The 18,528-nt window shown below is 43.0% G+C and overlaps 1 protein-coding gene across 1 annotated transcript; it reads right to left on the reverse strand.

Moving 5' to 3' along the window:
- Positions 1 to 4: 4 nt before the first annotated feature.
- si:dkey-183c6.8 (protein O-GlcNAcase) lies at positions 5 to 15,196 on the reverse strand. The gene is made up of 17 exons (XM_068713551.1): positions 14,670 to 15,196; positions 12,261 to 12,312; positions 9,582 to 9,679; positions 9,197 to 9,327; positions 8,948 to 9,119; positions 8,731 to 8,829; positions 7,384 to 7,653; positions 6,118 to 6,204; positions 5,460 to 5,929; positions 5,181 to 5,355; positions 4,663 to 4,719; positions 4,206 to 4,291; positions 3,917 to 4,021; positions 3,322 to 3,413; positions 2,992 to 3,181; positions 1,981 to 2,140; positions 5 to 1,644 (listed from the first exon to the last, which is right to left on the reverse strand). Exons 1-17 carry the CDS (start codon positions 14,707 to 14,709, stop codon positions 1,508 to 1,510), a joined length of 2,421 nt encoding a protein of 806 aa, XP_068569652.1. The 5' UTR covers positions 14,710 to 15,196; the 3' UTR covers positions 5 to 1,507.
- Positions 15,197 to 18,528: the final 3,332 nt, after the last annotated feature.

The raw sequence follows: 18,528 nt of genomic DNA on the forward strand, positions 1-18,528 counted from the left end.
TTTAGTGTGTGTGTGTGTGTGTGTGTGTGTGTGTGTGTGTGTGTGTGTGTGTGTGTGTGTCTGTCTCTCTCTCTCTCTCTCTCTCTCTCTCTCTCTCGTATGCTTGTGTTCATAATGGTTCAGAATAAAGGCAGAATGACATAGCTGTCTTAATTGGTATGTTTGTACACACTCTCGCACACACACATACACACCATGTACAAAGTACCCCCACACACACCCCATGCATACTCACTGGTGATGATTACAGTACCTAACAATGAAATTATTGAGATTATATCCAATTGAACCCAGTGTAAACATTAGATAAGTGTGTGTGTGTGTGTGTTTAATGTACCTTATGTATCCGCATGATTGTTTTCATGCACAATCTTGATGAATATTTAATTATTTTTTTCCTGATGAATTTTAGCGTGCATGCACTCGCATTTTCATGTGTTCTCTTTATAGCTATAATGACTATAAAGAGTCCAATAAAAAAAAAAAAAAGAGTCCAGTAAAAAAAATCTTCAGTAATGTCGCTATTTTGGAGCATTCCATTGAAAGAATAAATGTACGTTTGTGTTGTCAGTATACATGTAATCCCACTATGTGAACGCTTCGCTTTTCACAATGCTTTGTTCTTCATGCATGTAAACAATCATCTAAACTAATCAAGTGTAAACAGTGACGCTGTGCCTGCCTCCAGTCAGCTGTTAGCAGACTACTTAACCAACAGGACAGGAGCTAGAAAACAAAGTCCTAATAGTGTCGTGTATGAACGAAGCAGAGGGAGCAGAGCACAAGATCCACTGTGGTCAGTTTGATATTTAGTGAAATGAATTATTCACTTTATTTTGGATGAGTCGGTTGAGAAGCTCACTACCACTCGTCTGTATGGTAAATATGAAGATACAAAGTGTGGGTTGGGAAACCAAAACAATGAGCTGAAAGATGCTAAAATGCAGCCGAGAGGAAATGCAGAGTTGGACGATGGCTCTCAGCGACCGCTTTCACATACAAAAAGTCTGATCCATTGTCGTTATGAAATGCAAAAATATTTACTAAAGCCAGTTCAACCAAATAGAGCTGCCGCAATCTACTGCTCTGCTCCCATATTAAACTATTCCGTTGTCGACTTCCTTGTAACATGACTAAATCTTGTAATCCGTAACCAGGGGTTTGAATCCGAGAAAGATTAGCAGAGCTCTGCAGAAGGTTTAAACTCTAAGCTTATTTTATATTTTGTAAATCCTTCATAAAGCTCAGGATGCATCCCCGTTACTGCTGCCACACAGATTCAAAGGAATCCAGGAATGTCCCTTTAAAAAAAAAAAAAATAACTTTACCTCTTGATGGAGATAATACAGATACCGTGTCTCCATGCTGTACTGGACATACTGTATTTCTAACATCTTTCTGTGTGTGCAAGTGCCTCTGTGTATCTACCGTTTGGTTGCAAGTGTCTGGTGGTGTGTGTGTGTGTGTGTGTGTGTATGTGTGTGTGTGTGTGTGTGTGTGTTTATTTTCAGAGCAGCCTCCCCAGCACCACTCCCTCTCTGCTCCTGGCTTCTCCTCTGAGGATCTCCAGGAAGCCCAGTTTAGTCAAGAACTCCAGCCTCTGACGGTCCGTCGGCTGCACCTCGCAGAACACACCCTGCGATCCTACGCAGAAAAGAAATGGTCATGAAACATGTTCAGATCAAATGAAGACCTTTCCCCCAGCATACAAGACAAATACTCTTGTACATAAGGTAAAGGTTCAAGAAGAAGTCACGGAAAGTTTTAACAACACAGAAATTCAACATTCATGGATAATGTCAGCAGGCAAGCCAAGCTCTTCTGTTTAGCTGTGAGCCAGTGAGCACTAACCTTAATATCAAACTCGAGTCCCTCTCCCAGGGGAGGTTTTGCATGCTGCACAATATTTTCATGATGTACCATATAATGCACGTTTTTTTTTCAGAAGCGATGGCCAATGGCTCCGCGCCCCGTCCTTACCGTTGGCCTTGAGTGCAGTGAGGAGGGCGGTGAGCAGGGTGCGGCTGACGCTGACGTCCACCAGCTCCGGCAGGGCGTCCAGTCGCAGCTGAGAGGGGAAGTGATATAGGAGAGTGTCGGGGTACTCCCCCTGGTCCTCCTCCATCAGCTTGATCAAGTCCTACACAGAGGAAAGGACACGAGGATATTCTCACAATGTGTTACTGATGATAGGTAAAGTCCTGGACGTCAACTTTGTCCTATTTCAGCTTGTATGATTGGGCATTTTTCTTGTCGGTGCTCGTTTGAGGGAGGATTGTGGAGAAGCGGTTGCCATGCACATTCCTTTGTTGCCGTAGTTTTCAACAGCTGCCGCTAGATGCTACTAAGGAGCCATATTTGACGGCTTGCGCCTTAGAATGCATAAGAGTTTCAAGTTGCCCAACAAAATGACATACAGACAGTATAGAGACTTTTTTAGCTAACCTTCAATGCCTTATATCATCAACAGAGTCTCTGCTCTATCCGCTGCTTTTATTTTGCAGACTTATGTGAGTCGTCTAATGTACTTCCTGAGTTGTTCACAAAACACGTGTGTGTTATATAAAACATATAGCACACATATAGGCAGAGTCAGTGACACGAGGAAGAAAAGTAATTACATAAAAATACTGCCGTTATGTTCCCATGGCTGATGAAGCAGGAGCAGATGCCACGGAAACGCTTCTACCTCCATACACCTGTGGCTGCAGTGTGAGTGATGTCAGTGTGAGCGGTCAGATGAGTCCTCCACAGATGTCAGGCACTGACGGAGCCAGCGGTGTTGCTCACCACCGGGTCTGTTTGGCTCTTTGCTTGAGATCAGTTAGTCATGATGAGCAACACTGTGACCAAGTGTGTTGTCGCCTCCCATTTTCAACAAAGATGCTGTACTAATGCAAGTGCCCTACTTTCACGATCGTGTTCTTATTTAAAATGATTTCATACGTCTGAAAGGTTGTTGTAATGACTTCTTCTACTCCACCTATTCACCTGTGTGTTGGGGAGTGTGTTGCCCCCTTTAGGTGGGTATTTGTCCCTCATGGCAGGCATCCAGCTGGCCTGGCACCGCTTGGCAAACGTGCGGACATCGAAGATGCCCAACACACAGCCGCACACACCCAGCTCATCCTCCAGGATGAAGCAGTACTCTGGGCACATCGCCAGGCATGGTCCAAGACATCTATGGAAATGAAAAGACACTACTCGTTTAAAAATATGTGAGTATAGTATTCAAATACGATAAATATCCATTGAGGATGTGTTTTGCAATGCGGACGATTACTCTGTCTCTTTCTTTCTCTCTCCGTCTCTCAAACACACCTGTCTCCTATGACATCTGGGTGAGCAACACTGGACTCTTGGCCACCCTGAGTCCTCAGGTGGAGTTGGCGCACCATCCGATACAACTCCAACTACACACACAACAAGCACACACACACACACAAAATGAAAAAAATATATAAACATTTAAAAAATAGCCGTTTGGAGAAATGACTGTGGCTTCATGCCCCAGACTATTAGGTCATATGTTTCACCACAATAATGTGTAAATCTGCAGGTGACTGAATAATCTGGGTGCTTTAAAAACTCTTGTTTAATTTTGCAACATTTCTCCATATAAGGATCTTACTGTGCTCTTGCAGAAAATTCCATACATTTTCCATGACTTATCATCACTAAGTCAGAGTTTATGCATGACCAAAAAAATGTTCTTCCTTCCTGGTTCGTTCCCCTTTTTTCTGAAGGGATGAATAGTGTGGTTTCCGCAGCAGCTGTGCTAACGTTTTGCAGTGATTGTAACTGTAAAACCTAAATATTCCCTGACTTTCCTGATCTTGAACACACTTCTTTGACTTCCATGTTATTCCATAAATGATCCTGGCGTGAAGTGTGAAACGATAACGCGTCGGTGTACCTTGTCCTTGCTGTGGTAGGGCCTGACGTTATAGAGACGGGAGGTAGGGAACAGAGGAGGAGGATGAGTGAAGAGCTCATTGCTGCTGCCTATTGGGAGAAGCATCTACACACAAACACACACAAACACACACACACACAAACAAACACAGACGTTAAGCAGTTATGAAGGGATTGAACTTCAATGACGCATATTCATAATTTAAGAATAAAAACATGCACAATAAAAAAACAGGATTAATTCAAAAAAATCTATGGAAAATGACATGTTATACAAACACACCCCCTACCTGCACCTCCCCAGACACGCCCCCTTTGAACGCCCACGGTTCTGATTCCAATCCCAGCAGGTCTGCCCCCGTGGTCTTCCCACACCCTACCACAAACCAGAACCGAATGTCAGTCAGGTGACATGTGGTTAGGGCCAATAAGCAGCCAGTGCAGACGGTAAATTATTGCAGTTAAATCAGGTTTACGTCTTCATGCCAGGAGAAGTTTACTGCTTTGCAGCATTACAGCTCCCAAAGAGATGTTGGCTGAAATCATCTTTTTTAATGCTTCAAATAAATATGTGAAGCTTACGTGGTGGTTCAGCTATCACTGCACTAGTGCTGAGAAATAATGATTGGATGTTTTTTTTCTTCATATATTGTCGATAAGAACGATTTATGCAGCAGAGGCTGCTTGTGTTTAGTTGTTTCAGGTATAGACTGGGAGACAAGGAGTTCAAAGGTCATGCCTACTTACAGTGGAAGCAGTTCTTCCAGGTGTCCATGGTGGAGCTGTCAGTCAACACTCGTCCATCTGAGTGAGACAGGTGAGTGGGTGGGGTTAGATCATGTATGGTATGGTAGTATAAGAAAGAATAGTAGAGCATAGGCTGTTATAGTACACTATACTACATAACATTATAGTATACTGAGCTATGATATGCTATGTATTATTGAGTAGTATAGCATAACATACTATTGGTATACACTATACTATACAGTGCAATGCTATTCTATACTGTACCATACTATAGGCAAAATATGTAAGGGTTGTATAGCACAGCAAACTACTGGTACAATGATTCTCAAACTTTTTTCAATAATGGACGCCCTTTGAAATATTTACCCCCTCACCAGCACAAAACATTTTTTGTAAAAAAAAATGTTTTTTATATATATTCATACATTTTAATTAATAGTATAAGTATTGTAGTACAATACAGTCAAACATATTGTGTATTCCAATAGTTAAAATACTTATTCTCTTATACTCACCCAGCCAGCATATGAATGCTTTTGCCACCAGAGCCGTGTTCCTCAGGTCCCACACATAAGGGTAAAGGTCATAGAGCACAGCCCTGTTGGCCCCCCCCACCACGCTGCAGTGGAGCTGTGCGATGTCTTCACACAGGGACAGGACCCTGGAGGAGCGGCCGCGCCACTCGTCGATCTGAGGACACGCATACAAGTACAAAATCCCTCTCATTTATGAATCATGCGCTACACAATCCAAATTTTCCCAAACACTAAAATCTACACAAAACACACGCCGACCTTCTGAGGCGGCGTCTTCTTGCTGTTAGCGCTGACCAGGTGGCAGTTTGCTTTCAGCCAGGTCAGGTCCTGGAGCAGTTTCTGGGCAGACGGGCCATGCTCATGGGGCAGATAATACAGACCAACCAGCAGCCGCACCTGGGACTCACTTAGTAGGCCCTTCCCACCACAGAGCCCCCAACCCTGGGCCTTCGGTCCCCTGCCTCCGCCAGAGAGTGCGCCAGGCCTGAATCCTTGAGTTTGGTGATTGGGTTGACTTGGCTGGTTTGACCTCTTCTTTTCCCCCTCTCGTCCCTCCGTCTCCCCCTTGACTGGTGACGACGGAGGTGAACTGGAGTTCAGGGGGAAAACGGGGAGCTTGGCAATGGCACACGGTCCTCTAAGGGTGGAAGGGCAGTCGGATCTGTCCGGAGTTTTGCAGCGAGTAGTTGGAGCGGAGGAACGCTGGTCGGCTCGTGTGCTCTGCCGACCTGTCATGAAAAAAAATAAAATAACATAGGTTATGTTATTAATTACAAATGTTACATTGTCACCAAAAGACATTGAATATGTTGTGGTCAACAGAGCTGAAACATTGCAATTAAGCTACAAAATGGGTCGTGACGGTGACCGAGCAGGTAAATGATTTGTGACACAGCACCAAATCATAGTGTTGTACCTGCTTGTAGTGGTTGGTTGAGTTCCTCCATCCAATCATGTAGTGCATCAGACAGAGCTCTATCGGGACAGTATTCACACTCCTCATCTAGAGCATAAATAGCATTGTGTTATTATATGAGGATACTAAATTACTCATATTCACACAGTAAAGAAAAACACTTTTAAATTCCTTTGCTCTATCAGCTTGTGATGTTCATTACATTCCAGTTGGACAGGTTTCGGTGGAAAAAAACCTCCCCAGACACACATACTACACATACCTCTCCTTTATCTGAAAATACACAACTATTTGCTGCTCTGTACTTCTTGTTTTTAGATCATTTCAGTCAAATTTGGACAGCACTACAAATCATAAAGTTCAATCCCTCTCACTCAAAAAGTAACTACTTCACACCACCCACCCCCCTCACTCTCATGCAGTCATTAAAATCCCTCTTCCATTTCCATCCACATCGCAGGCTGCTCTTCCTCTCTCTTCTCATGCCTTCCCTTGAAGCGTATTCGTCCTCCAGCCCTGCGCTTTGTTTCTCCTCCACAAAAGGGGCCTTCCTCGCTTCTCATTTCTTCCTTCATCGCACTGCACAATTATTCCTCCGTCACTGCCTCTCCACGTTTGTTTCTAGAACAATGTCACACTCAACAGTGGTTTTCTTGATCCAACTCCCTTGTTTGCTCTTTCTTTCTCTGGTGGAATTCTCCTGTATTTGACCGTGACAGTAAAATCTAATGCAAATGTGAACCAAACGTCCATTAGGGTGATGAAGGGCTATTACAGCTCCACCATCCTAAAGAACACAAGGTTTCACAGTATACTTCAAATGTCAAGCATCAGAAAGCAATGCACTTTGTGTGCAATAGACTAATTCATCTAAAAGCTATGATCTCTTAACAATTTCTGTAAATAGATCCGCTTAATGTGAGAGCAGATGAAGATTGATAGAATTGGGGAAATATTTTTATTCTGTGACTAAAACTGCTCATTGAGTAACTTTGTCCAGGACAACAGATGCAGCTTTAAGTCCCACAAGTTGATTTATTTGTTAAGTAATATCAGACAAAATTGTGTTAGTTGCCAAGCAACACTGGCTCGTTACACAGGAAACAATGGGACTAACTGTACATGGCTCTGTTCTGGCAGAGCCAATATTAGTTTATTAACTCGGGACATCTCCTGTCTCATTACTGCTACTTCCTCCTCCCTTCCATCTGCTTATTAATCTTTTCGCCTTTCTGCCCCATGGTTGCGTCCACCGATCCCCCTCACCCTTCCTCTCCTCTTTTCCAGCTCTGTACCAGCTCCCCAGCGAATGGAGGGGGATGTAGTTGGCTTCAAACTCGCAGTTGGGGTTGAGTAAGAGGCCTCTCAGGTGGCTCCTCAGCTGAGGATCTCTGCCCTTAAAAGGCCCCAAGAAGAGACGTCTGGAGTCATAGTCATTGGCGTGCAGGTTGTCCCAGATGAGAGGGGGGCGCTGGAGCACAGACTCCACCTCAGCCAGGCAGTCGACAGACAGCTTCCTGGAGATGACCTTACTGCCTGTGGGGCCGAGGGTGGAGAGAAAAGGGTCAAAGAAGGGAATGGAAAAAGTGGGACACTAAAAGGTTAAGAAACACACCTGAGGGACACAAAGGGGGACTTAAATGAACAAGTTGTCGCAATGGGACAGAGAAACTGGGACTGGTTATACCGGGACCAGAGAGGACAAGTGAACTGGTTGTATTATGTGATGAGAATGAATGAGTCGAGCAGTTGAACCTAGACCAGATTGAAGAGGTCTAGCTGATGCTCAAGACGAACAGAATGACAGACGAGTACAACAAACTCACTGAACTCTCCCCAAATGAGAACGCCAACAACCGCTTTGTTGCCAAGCAACGTACCGTTGTGTGTGTGTGTGTGTGTGCGCGCTACACAGTGGGTAAAAACTGTGCAGTCTCTCCTTTGCTGTAATGTGTGTGTTTGTGGCTGCAGTCGCTGTGGACTTTATACTGTGTATACATCTCTGTGTTGTATACATTAGAATGTATGTTGTGTTGTCTGGTTATTTAAATGGATTAATAATGCTTGTTGCAGCCACCGTGGTATCCACAGACCATTTATTGTTGTTGTTAATTTCCATTTAATCGTCTTGACTTTTGTCTGTGTTTTTTTCGTTAATTTTAGTGAGGCTACATTGATTGAGGAATGTGGTTGTATAGGCTATTTATTGTTCATAATCAGTTGAATGCACAGGCTGCCAAGTGCCTTCTATAGAAATGGAACTGTTGGTTTGGACATTAGGGCTCATGTTGCTGGTGTTAAACAAGCAACAAAATTCCATCAGAAGAACTAAAAGAGAGTAGATGACATGAGTGTACATGTGTGTTTCTCTATGTGAGGGCGGATGTGCATTTAAATGGTTTTCTGGTCTTTAGAGGAGGTTGGGTGCGCTTTCATTAGCCAAGAGGATGCAGGTCAACTAATGAGACCTAGAAAACCAACTCTGGTTTATGTCTGCAGGAATACAGCCACGTCATCATTTAAATCATGGATTTCTGACAATTACAATTGTTTGAATCCTGTAATTCATCTCAATAGATTTCGTATTCATGCTAACATTTGAATGCGTCTCACCCGTCCATATCACTGTTATGTCGGGTAGCAGGTCCTCTCCAATAGTCTGCAGGTAGGGAGACTTTGAGACACTGGGGGAACACAGAGACCCACAGTACTCTACAGGGAGAGAGAAACAGAGCTACGTTTCATTATCAGTCAATATCTGCCAATGTCACATTTTATAAGGTCCTGTGCACCACAAACATTCTAATGCAACTCAGCTCAGTGCTCCTACCTGTAGGGCAGAATAGGAAGACGGGTGGTTCGCCCAAGAACCGATAGATGTCATTGGTTACAGTGACCTGAGCATGGGCGAACGACGAAAAGGCCTCGCTGTCGGCCTGACACATGGAGTGGTCGATGTCATCAAACAGAATGGCAAATGCCTGGCAACCCAGGTCCGATACCTGGAGGGAGAGAAGAGGTTGTGTGTGAGAGAGGAAAAAACGGACTGTTTTAATCGTTATCTCGCTGTGTCACATACCTGTCTCAGCTTGCGTTTGAGTAGCGTCAGGTCACAGGAAGATGAGAAGACAATGTCCTGACCAGGAGACAGGGCGTAAACAAACCTCTGGCCTCTCGACTGGGCCTCCTTAATAAGAGTACGCAGCTGACCTAAGAGCAGGAGGGGAGGAGGGGCAATGTCTTGAACTTGAAACTTAAAGTGAGACAGAATGAGACTCGGTAGCCAAGGTTTTCTAAAGATGCTGAAACTATCAGAATGCCAAACATCAATCAGGCAATTTTATTTGAAGACAGAATGTCCCTTGAGCAGTTCTGGTACAGATCTGAAACAAGTTAGGCTCTAGTCTGCAGTCAGCTGGCAATCCATCATACTTGGTATGACTTGGGTGCACACATGTTCTTACCCTCCTCTTCATGAGAGTAGACTTCTCTCCACAACAGTCTGTGCTTCAGGTCATCCTTCGGGCCGTACAAATAGGTGTTCAACCCCCAACTTTGCATCCTGGCACAGAAAGACATTAACAGGGGAGGTAAGGGGAGGGAACCTATTACTGAAGTGTGTATATATATATATATATGAAGCCATATGCTTAGCTTGGTCTCCCCGGAGAAGCTGAGAGAGAGAGAGGCAATGACAGATGGAGGGGAAAAAAAACAACAGAAAAACAACAAGCAGCAAGAAAATAGATCCACTGCATTGATCGTGGGGCTCCATGGCCGCCTCAGTTACAGGAAATAACCTCCTGAATTATAAATAGAGCATAGTACTAGAAGTGAAACAATAGCTGCATCACACACACACACACACACACACACACATGACTATTGCTCTCTCTGGACATGGACCAGCTCTTATCATCTTTGTCGTTTGTGGGTGGACCGTGTTCTCACTCTCTCCCTGCTTCTCTTCCTGGACAGATGGTATGCAAGTCGCCTCCACAGAGCTGCAACCTACCTCCTTCAAACACACAAAACAGACACACACACACACACACACACACACACACACACACACACACACACACACACATGTACTGTACACGTATTCACACTCGCAGCCCTAATCTGCCAAACTTATGCAACACTCATTGTATGAATTTTGCCTGCACCCCACACTGTATTTTATAAAAGACGATCTATAAATAAGCCTGGAGCCCACACGCACTCAGCAGAATGAGTCACTCATGGTAATGCATGTATCACCTGAACATCAATAGACATTTAGGGCCACATTATGGTGACTTGGTTTGAGTTACTGATTGTATGTTTTTACAATCTGAATATCAGGATAACGATTTGGTCTGTATCTTTAAGAGCGGAGGAAAGCAGAGAGCAGAGGGAACAACTTATCTCCGGGGATGTAGTCGTCTGTCGCTATTGGCTGTTGAACTACAAAACTGTGTCACAGTTCCCAGCGGGGATGTACGTCGCTCCACTCGTTTGTAAGATCAGTGTGCCATCAACAATTAAATGGTCCCCTACTAAGTACAAGGTGTAAACATGGGGTAGTATAAATGTGCATGAAAAGGGAACGCCACATCCTTCATTAGTGCATCAGTTCATATTCAGCACACTGTTGCCCCATTATCAATATGTCCATGTATTAATCTAACTAAAATGATCTGTCTGTCTGTCTGTCTGTCTGTCTGTCTGTCTGTCTGTCTGTCTGTCTGTGGATGGATGTCCATCAATTTTCTCGACAACCGTTCATCCGATCGACCTCACGCTTGGCGGGTGTGTTGCTCAGGACCTAAGGAGGCGCGGTGTCGAGCGGGAAGTTGTTTGAATGAGCGGCTCTAGAGAAATCTGCGAGCAGCAATGCCGGAGACCAAGCCCGTTCCATACAGGCCTATTTTGAACAGGCACTTCACTGCTGTAGTTTTCATGAATTTATTTTTCACTAGGAAATGATCTTTCAGTATTCCCCTGTAGTTCACTGTCCTGGAAATAACAGCGAGCTGAACGAGCTTGTGTCTCTGTAGTTGATGAAACTGAATAAGGAGCTGCCTTGGTTCTGGTTAGTCGAGACTCAAAGAGCCTTGATGTGGGTTACTGCCACTTGGAGCACTCGTACTGTATAGAAAAATTGATTATCTTGGATGCTGATTTGATCTGGTTTTGTTCACATTTGTTATGCTGCCATGATGCTTGCAGAAGAGAGCCTATTATGGCACTTCACTGGTATCGCTCCACACAAAGAGTGTGGTTGTGCTGAGCAGCTCCCTGGTGTGAAGGTCTCTGCATGGAAAAAAAAAGATGTTGTCGCTAAATAAAGAACCCCGGGCACAGCTGAGTCTCCCCTCTGTAAAGACTACGAGGACACATGCATTCTGAGTTAGGATGAGATAAATGTACTGACTCCACTCCAAGGAAATGTGGTGAAAGTGTTGTTTTTATTACCATTCATTCATAGGTCTTTACGAGGCAGAGTGTGCTAGAGTTTTAGTGATCCATGGTCATCTAAACTTTTAGAAGCGTTTCCACCCTCAGCATCGCATTCTGGAGGAAGACAGTGAATATTTGTCCCATTAAATGAACAGACTTTAAGACTCTGAACATCAAAAAGCCTGGAGCTACAGCTGAGGAAACATAATTGACTGAGAATGTACCACAAATGTTAACCTCATGCTGTCGCTAGAGGAAAAGTCAGGGGACCACCAACATCAGTAGGATTCATCCTATGGGGACCCTGAATGTCTGTGCAATATTTCCTCACAGTGTTTGTTGAGATATTTCAGCCCATCTTTGATCCTCTTTCTCCTTCCACTATAACAAAATGCAGCATCGGCCCCTCCCTCTCCCCCTTCTGTCATCCAGAACTGAGCCTCGGGACTGAGGATGAGCCTGCCCTTTGCTGTGGAGTCATTCTGCATCAGTGATTTCTCTCAGGTCTGCCTGGCACTGATATAGAGGCGTGCAGCTGGATTTAGCCCACAGGCGTCAGGTCAGTAGCTCCCGAGCTTTCACGCTGTTATGTCATGCCGTCGAGGTTAACAAGACATATGCATCGACACCTGTCCTCGCATCCAGAACAGTACGTGCAGGCCTGCAGACACCAGGTTCATTACCGTTTACAGGCTTACCATTGGAAGAGAACCTTCCTCTGATCCATAGTCCACGGCCGCCCATAGAAACCTGTGGAGAAAAAAAAAAATACATATGGCTTTATCTTTGCTGCAAATGCAGATGTCCCCACGCATTTTATATCCAAACAGACATATGCACCATGGCATTCCATAGCATATATCATATCTATGACTCTACCTTTTTTTTTTAGTACCAAGCTCTGCAGCAATGAATCACAAAGCTACTGGACACAGCGACAGTTCTGAATGTATGGGCACATAAAACGATGCCAGCTCTTCCAGCGCTCGCTTGGTCACATCCCCTCTGTGTTTGGCAGAGGCATAATTCATCTCCAGCTACACTCTCCATCACATGTTCTATATTTAGAAATGGGAGCATCTCCAGTGTCCCGCTCCCTCCTTTGTGTGTTTGAATAAGTCTGCAATGTGTGTCTGTGTGCGTCTATGTCCGTGCATGTGCACAGGTGCGTACAGAATGTATGCCATAGTAGTGAGACGTGAATCTGATCCACCAACAATCCAGACTGCTTTCTCCTGCATGCACATGGCCTCTTGGTGTGCATGTGTGTGTGACATCTGTACCCGTGTGCATGTGTGTGTGACATCTGTACCCGTGTGCATGTGTGTGTGACATCTGTACCCGTGTGCATGTGTGTGTGACATCTGTACCCGTGTGCATGTGTGTGTGACATCTGTACCCGTGTGCATGTGTGTGTCCTGCAGAGTGCTCTGAGCCAGACCTATATAGTAACTCTGTTGGAAGCCACCACATTGGACTGAGCTGTTAAAGCTGCATGATCTGTCATACTTTCAGTATCATTGCAATATATATTTCCACAATGAACACATCCCCAATTATATCAGAATTATAGAGCTGGAAAATGGACAAACAGAGTGTTGAAACAATTTAATTAAAACATTTTGCAACAACTTTTAAGAATCAATATTTGTTTGAGTCATTTAATGAACAAAAATGCAAAACATTTGCATTGCATTTTACCTTCCCAAACGTGGGGATTTGCTGCTGTACTGTTTTATAACACTGTGTTGATTGGATGTTTGGGAATGTGCAGGTTTTGGACTTGTTGGTCCGACAGAGCTCTACATTTAAAGTTGTCACCTTTTGGCTCTGGGAACTTGAAATGTGCATTTTTCACTATTGTCTTAATTATTCAAATAATTAGCAATAAAAAAAAAACCTGACAGACATTCTTCAACTTAATTTTCAACATTATATGGATCTGTTGTAACCATTGGCAACAGTTTTGACAAGGCACCTTTCTGACAGGTTTGTGATCACATTAAATCACATAATCATCTCCATAATTACGCAACCCAGTTTAGTGTGGTATCATGACTGCACGACTATAAAAAGTAACAAAAGTTAGCATTAAATACATATATATATATATACTGTATATATGTATTTAATGCTACCTTATGTTACTTTTTGTCTTTTGATGATTTAGAGATTCATAGGTGAAGCTGACAGAAATGATGAGAACAGATCTTGTTTCTCACCTATTCTCGCTATTCAGGATTCTGGATTGTTGTTTTCCTTTTTGTTTGTATATTTGCAGCATAATTTCTTCATATTTTGTGTGTGTGTGTGTGTGTGTGTGTGTGTTTGTGAGGTGAGAGGGTGGGTAAAGGCACAGGTATGTCACAATTACCACCTTCATTCTTTTGCAATTACCATCATCAATTTCTTCTTCACCATCGTCTGCAGTAATTGTAAACTGCGTTGTCATTGTCATTGATGTTAATACTACCAACACTGTTATTGTTGTGGTCATCCTGTCCTGTTCTTTGTAAGCGTTATCCTTATCACGTTCAACATAATCAATCTTCATTACCATCTTCATCTTTTGACTGAAGCTCTCAAATAGTCTTCTTTCATATTCTCATCATTATCACTGTCACAGCATCTCCATCAGCATCCCTACTGTCGTGTCATCCCAACAATATCACCACAGTCTCCAGCCATCATTATCATAATTACCATCTCAATCATTTGCCTTCACCATTATTGTCAATGTCATCACACCTTCCTCATTACCACTGTCAGCATCTTCATTTCCACCAGCCGTCACCCAGAGTATTTCATTTCTTTAGGCTGCAGCCGTGGAGCCAGACATTACTGAATCCTTTGCACCGCCTGCTCTCTGATCTCCACTTCAAGGCTGGCTGATCTCCACCACATCATCTCATAAAGACCTTTACGTCCTATCTGTGTTCATACACACGTTACCGCTCCCGCGCCCTTCGTCCCCTGCAGACGGTGGCAAAACAATGCTGAAATGTAGGTCAAACGGTGGTCTGTTCAAAATCGTGTCCCCTGGGTAAAAAAAAAAAAAAAATCACATGATCTCACAGGATGTCAATTAAGAAGTCGGTCGTCCTTACCTTCCACCACCCCACAAATAAACTGCTTCTTCTCCTCCATGCTGTCCTCAGCCCCGCTGCCTCCCTCCGCGGAGGACGAGATGCTCTCCCCGTCTGTGAGCTTAGACACCGGGGATATTCTTCATGCTTCTCCTCGGTCTGCCTCCACCTCCTCCTTTCCTCTCTCCTTCCCTTTACAACGCTGGGGCTCTCGTGCTGCGTTCAGGTGCTCAGCGGAAGTACCTGTTTCCAAGCGCTAAACGCTCGTGAAGCCTAATAACAAGTCACCCTGAGAAAAGACGTCGTTTTGGTGGTTGAGTTAATACAGCGGAAATTATAATAGAGATAAACCTATCTTACTTTCTGCTGTGGTGACAGAAGTTAGGTTTATTGTTGAATAATATTGTATAGATGTGTTAACAAAGTGAAGTATCTTTAAATTAAAACCGCAGAATTAAACAATAAAACAGGCTAAAACAAGGAGACAACATGACCGTGAATTTAGGCGAGTCACGTCAACGGCCCTGCTGTCTACGGTCACCGTCCTGGCTGACTGGGACCGTCTATGACCGGAACACGTGAAGGAATGGGGACCTGTACTTATCTATTCAGGCCAGCAGGGGGCAGAATAACTCAATACAGAAGCACATGCATACCTTTATCGCAGCTAGGTTAAAGTGACATGAACTGTTAAATTAAACGTAACGTTAGTCACTTCATTCAGTGTTCAGTCCACTAACGTTTAGGCTAGATAACGCCAACTATTTGCATAATACAATGTATGCACGTTTATAGTTAAAAGTCCATTTAATTTTTCGATACAGCATTTTGTGATTATATGTAGTTCATTCATAAAATAAATGTAGCCTGCTATGATTGGTCTGTGACTGAAGTGTATTAAGAAAATAATGCTGCTTCTTTACAATTTTTTACTGTTACAGCGGTCTCAACACATTTTCCAAGACACTCTCCTGTTCAGAGAAAATGTCGACTTGCTCATGTACCTAACAATTCTATCTGTCATTTCAGTGTTTGGTCTCATAATTCAGATTTTTCCGGTAGCCGTAAAGGCAGCATCTGCCTCCGCTTCCAGCCTCCGGTCCGCACAGGCGCACTGTCCTCCTGTAAGCAAGAGGAGCAAGATGTGTGTGTTAATCACAGTCATTGGCCATTTCGTCACAGCCTCATTTTTCACATCTGAATAATTTGGCAAATTTTCAGATGTAGGTGGGGTGGCTGAGTTGATCTTTATCTGTGCTCTGGATGCTTTAAAAATACACACTTCTACATGCAAAATACCTTTACTTTACCGTTTTAAAAATCAGGAGTATCAGGATTATAGCCCCCAAACTGTATTTTTTATCTATAAGGCTAATGTGCTGTCTTCCTTTTCTGCCCTTTTTGTATTACCACTGGATATGTGTATAATACTCTTGTACGTTTATTGTGGTATTATTGTGAATGAATAGGATACTGTATAAATCTGACTCTGAGCACCCCTTGCTGGAGTTATAATGTATTACACCGGTGCCACATCAAGGGGTTAAATCACAGCAGATCATTGTGCTGGGAGATAAAGGAGAACAATTAAATATCACAATATTTTCAAACAATGATCAGTGGTGTGGATGTAATGACTAGCTTAATTGGCTAAAGGTAAATAATAGAACAGATAAAACAGTCCGGTAAGTTCAGAAGATGAGATCCTTTTACTGTAATGCAACCTTGAAAAACAGGAAAAGACAACTCTTACGCAATTTTACAATCTCCAAAATCTAAGACAATATCTCGTCTCACATCACGATATCAATATAATATCAATATATTGCCCAGCCCTGGAAGGTGATGTTCATTTGGACTCTGGGAGGAAGCCCACGCTGACATGGGAAGAACATGCAAACTCCACATAGAAGGGCCGTGCTGTCCGGGATCGATCCGGGTCCTTCTTGCTGTGAGGCGACAGTGCTAGCCACTACTTCTACACCACCGTGCAGCCCGTATATGAACATATTCATGTTTTTTTTTCATGATTATGGACACTTTTATTGAGACACATGGATGTATTTTGTTAGTCCTTATTTTGTAATGTTCTACTTTTTAAAAAGGGTATAGGTACTCCTTGGCTTTAATGTGTCCATAAATCTCTATTTGTGTGTGTGTGTGTGTGTGTCTGACTGTCTGTCTGTCTGTCTGTGAATGTATCAGGACCTGAATCAGAAGCTTCTAGCCAGTACAGCGGAGCTGCAGGAGGAGTTGACCTACATGAAGCGTGAGTAGACCGCTCTGGCCATCATGGGCCAGCTTGCTCTCTGAGGAGAAATGCTTCAGCAACCTTGCCAAAAACATAAACGGGGTGAGTAGAGAACAGGATGGTTTGTTGTCCTCACAGGCCGTTCTTCAGTCAGGTGATTAAACTTCTCCATATTCTTAAGCAAGGCAGTGAATCCCCTTGAGCTGTCGGGGAATCGTGTGGCTGACCTGGACCTCTGGTCTGCCACTTTATGGGAGTACACGATGTAAAGGAGAACCTGCAGAACCAGGCCTAACCACAAGAGGCAGTAGAGCATCAGACACAACACAGATATGTTGAAATCTGATATTTAACTGCATTTATTTAATTCAATTGTTGTGTAATATTACGGGGGAAAAAAAGGTATTATTATATTATTGTTTAATTCTGTTTTTTATTTACTTTTCATCCAGCGGTTTCAAGGACACATCATACTGTAAAGATATGTTACAGACTATGTTGGACACAGTAACACATATATTATGTTTCATCAAATTATGATGTGTCTGCATCAAATGCAAATGTATAAACTGGACAGTAATGGTGATTATGTCTGACACAGTTCCCCTCAAAACATTATCATTAAACTGTGAAAATATGGAAATGGACAAACCTATACAGAGCTGCTATTAACAGTAATGTACAGATTATAATAATATGTTCACGATACATTTATCAAGAATCATAGATGTATTGTGCAATGTAATATAGTATATTTTGTGGATATTTTTCATAGAAGTAGTCCATGGTGTTTTAGTGGGCATGTAGTTCACAAGGAGGCACTGTAACTCCTAACCTCATCTCAGAGCAGAGTGCCGTAATAATAAAATGAAAATGTTTATTTATTTATTTATTGACGGTCACTGAAAAAGTCAGTTAATATACCAGAAGAAATGTTAAAGAATCTGTCAAAATAAGAAAGACGACCCCCTCCAAACGTGGAACAGTTTTTAGTAAAAGAGAGGATTAGTAATGATAATTATGTTCAGTTTTCACAGAAAGAAGGTCTCATCGGAAAACAGCTTTTCCCTCACAGACCTGAAAGAGAGGGTCAGGGGAAATCCCATTGTATCCGTTACTTCCTCGAAGCAGAGAACTAATAAATTGAATAGCAGGTGAATCTTTACTTTATACAGATTAAGGCTTTCGGGTGAACTTTTTGCAGGAATGATTATAGTATGATTCTACTTCACCTAAAGGGTGAATTGAGACGACCAGGTTGACTTTACGTAAGCAGGAAATTGTTCTAAACTGAGTAACAATAAGACTAGCATCATGTTTCTAAAGAGGAAGACATTTCCCTAAAGGAAGTGTTACTTTTATGATATTCATGATTTGCATGACAACCAGTTATTGTAAATGACAATAGACACCGTCCTGTGCTTTGTAGCACGAGATAAAGGATAAGCACTCAGAGGTAGACCGGTTGAGCCAGATCTGCATATCTTTTTTTATCAGTGCATTTTGAAGACAATCATGAAAACGGCAAATGATCAGGATTAGCGTTTACTTCCTGATTCCTCAAACAAAGTTGTCTTTGTCATAGCAGCTGAGCACGGCTAGACATCAAACAAGTATGTTGGCTTCTGT

The sequence above is a fragment of the Cebidichthys violaceus genome, unplaced genomic scaffold (genome assembly GCF_023349555.1).
Source record: "Cebidichthys violaceus isolate CVI_PGR_0920_01 unplaced genomic scaffold, fCebVio1.0.p SCAF_19, whole genome shotgun sequence".
Taxonomy (NCBI): domain Eukaryota; kingdom Metazoa; phylum Chordata; class Actinopteri; order Perciformes; family Stichaeidae; genus Cebidichthys; species Cebidichthys violaceus.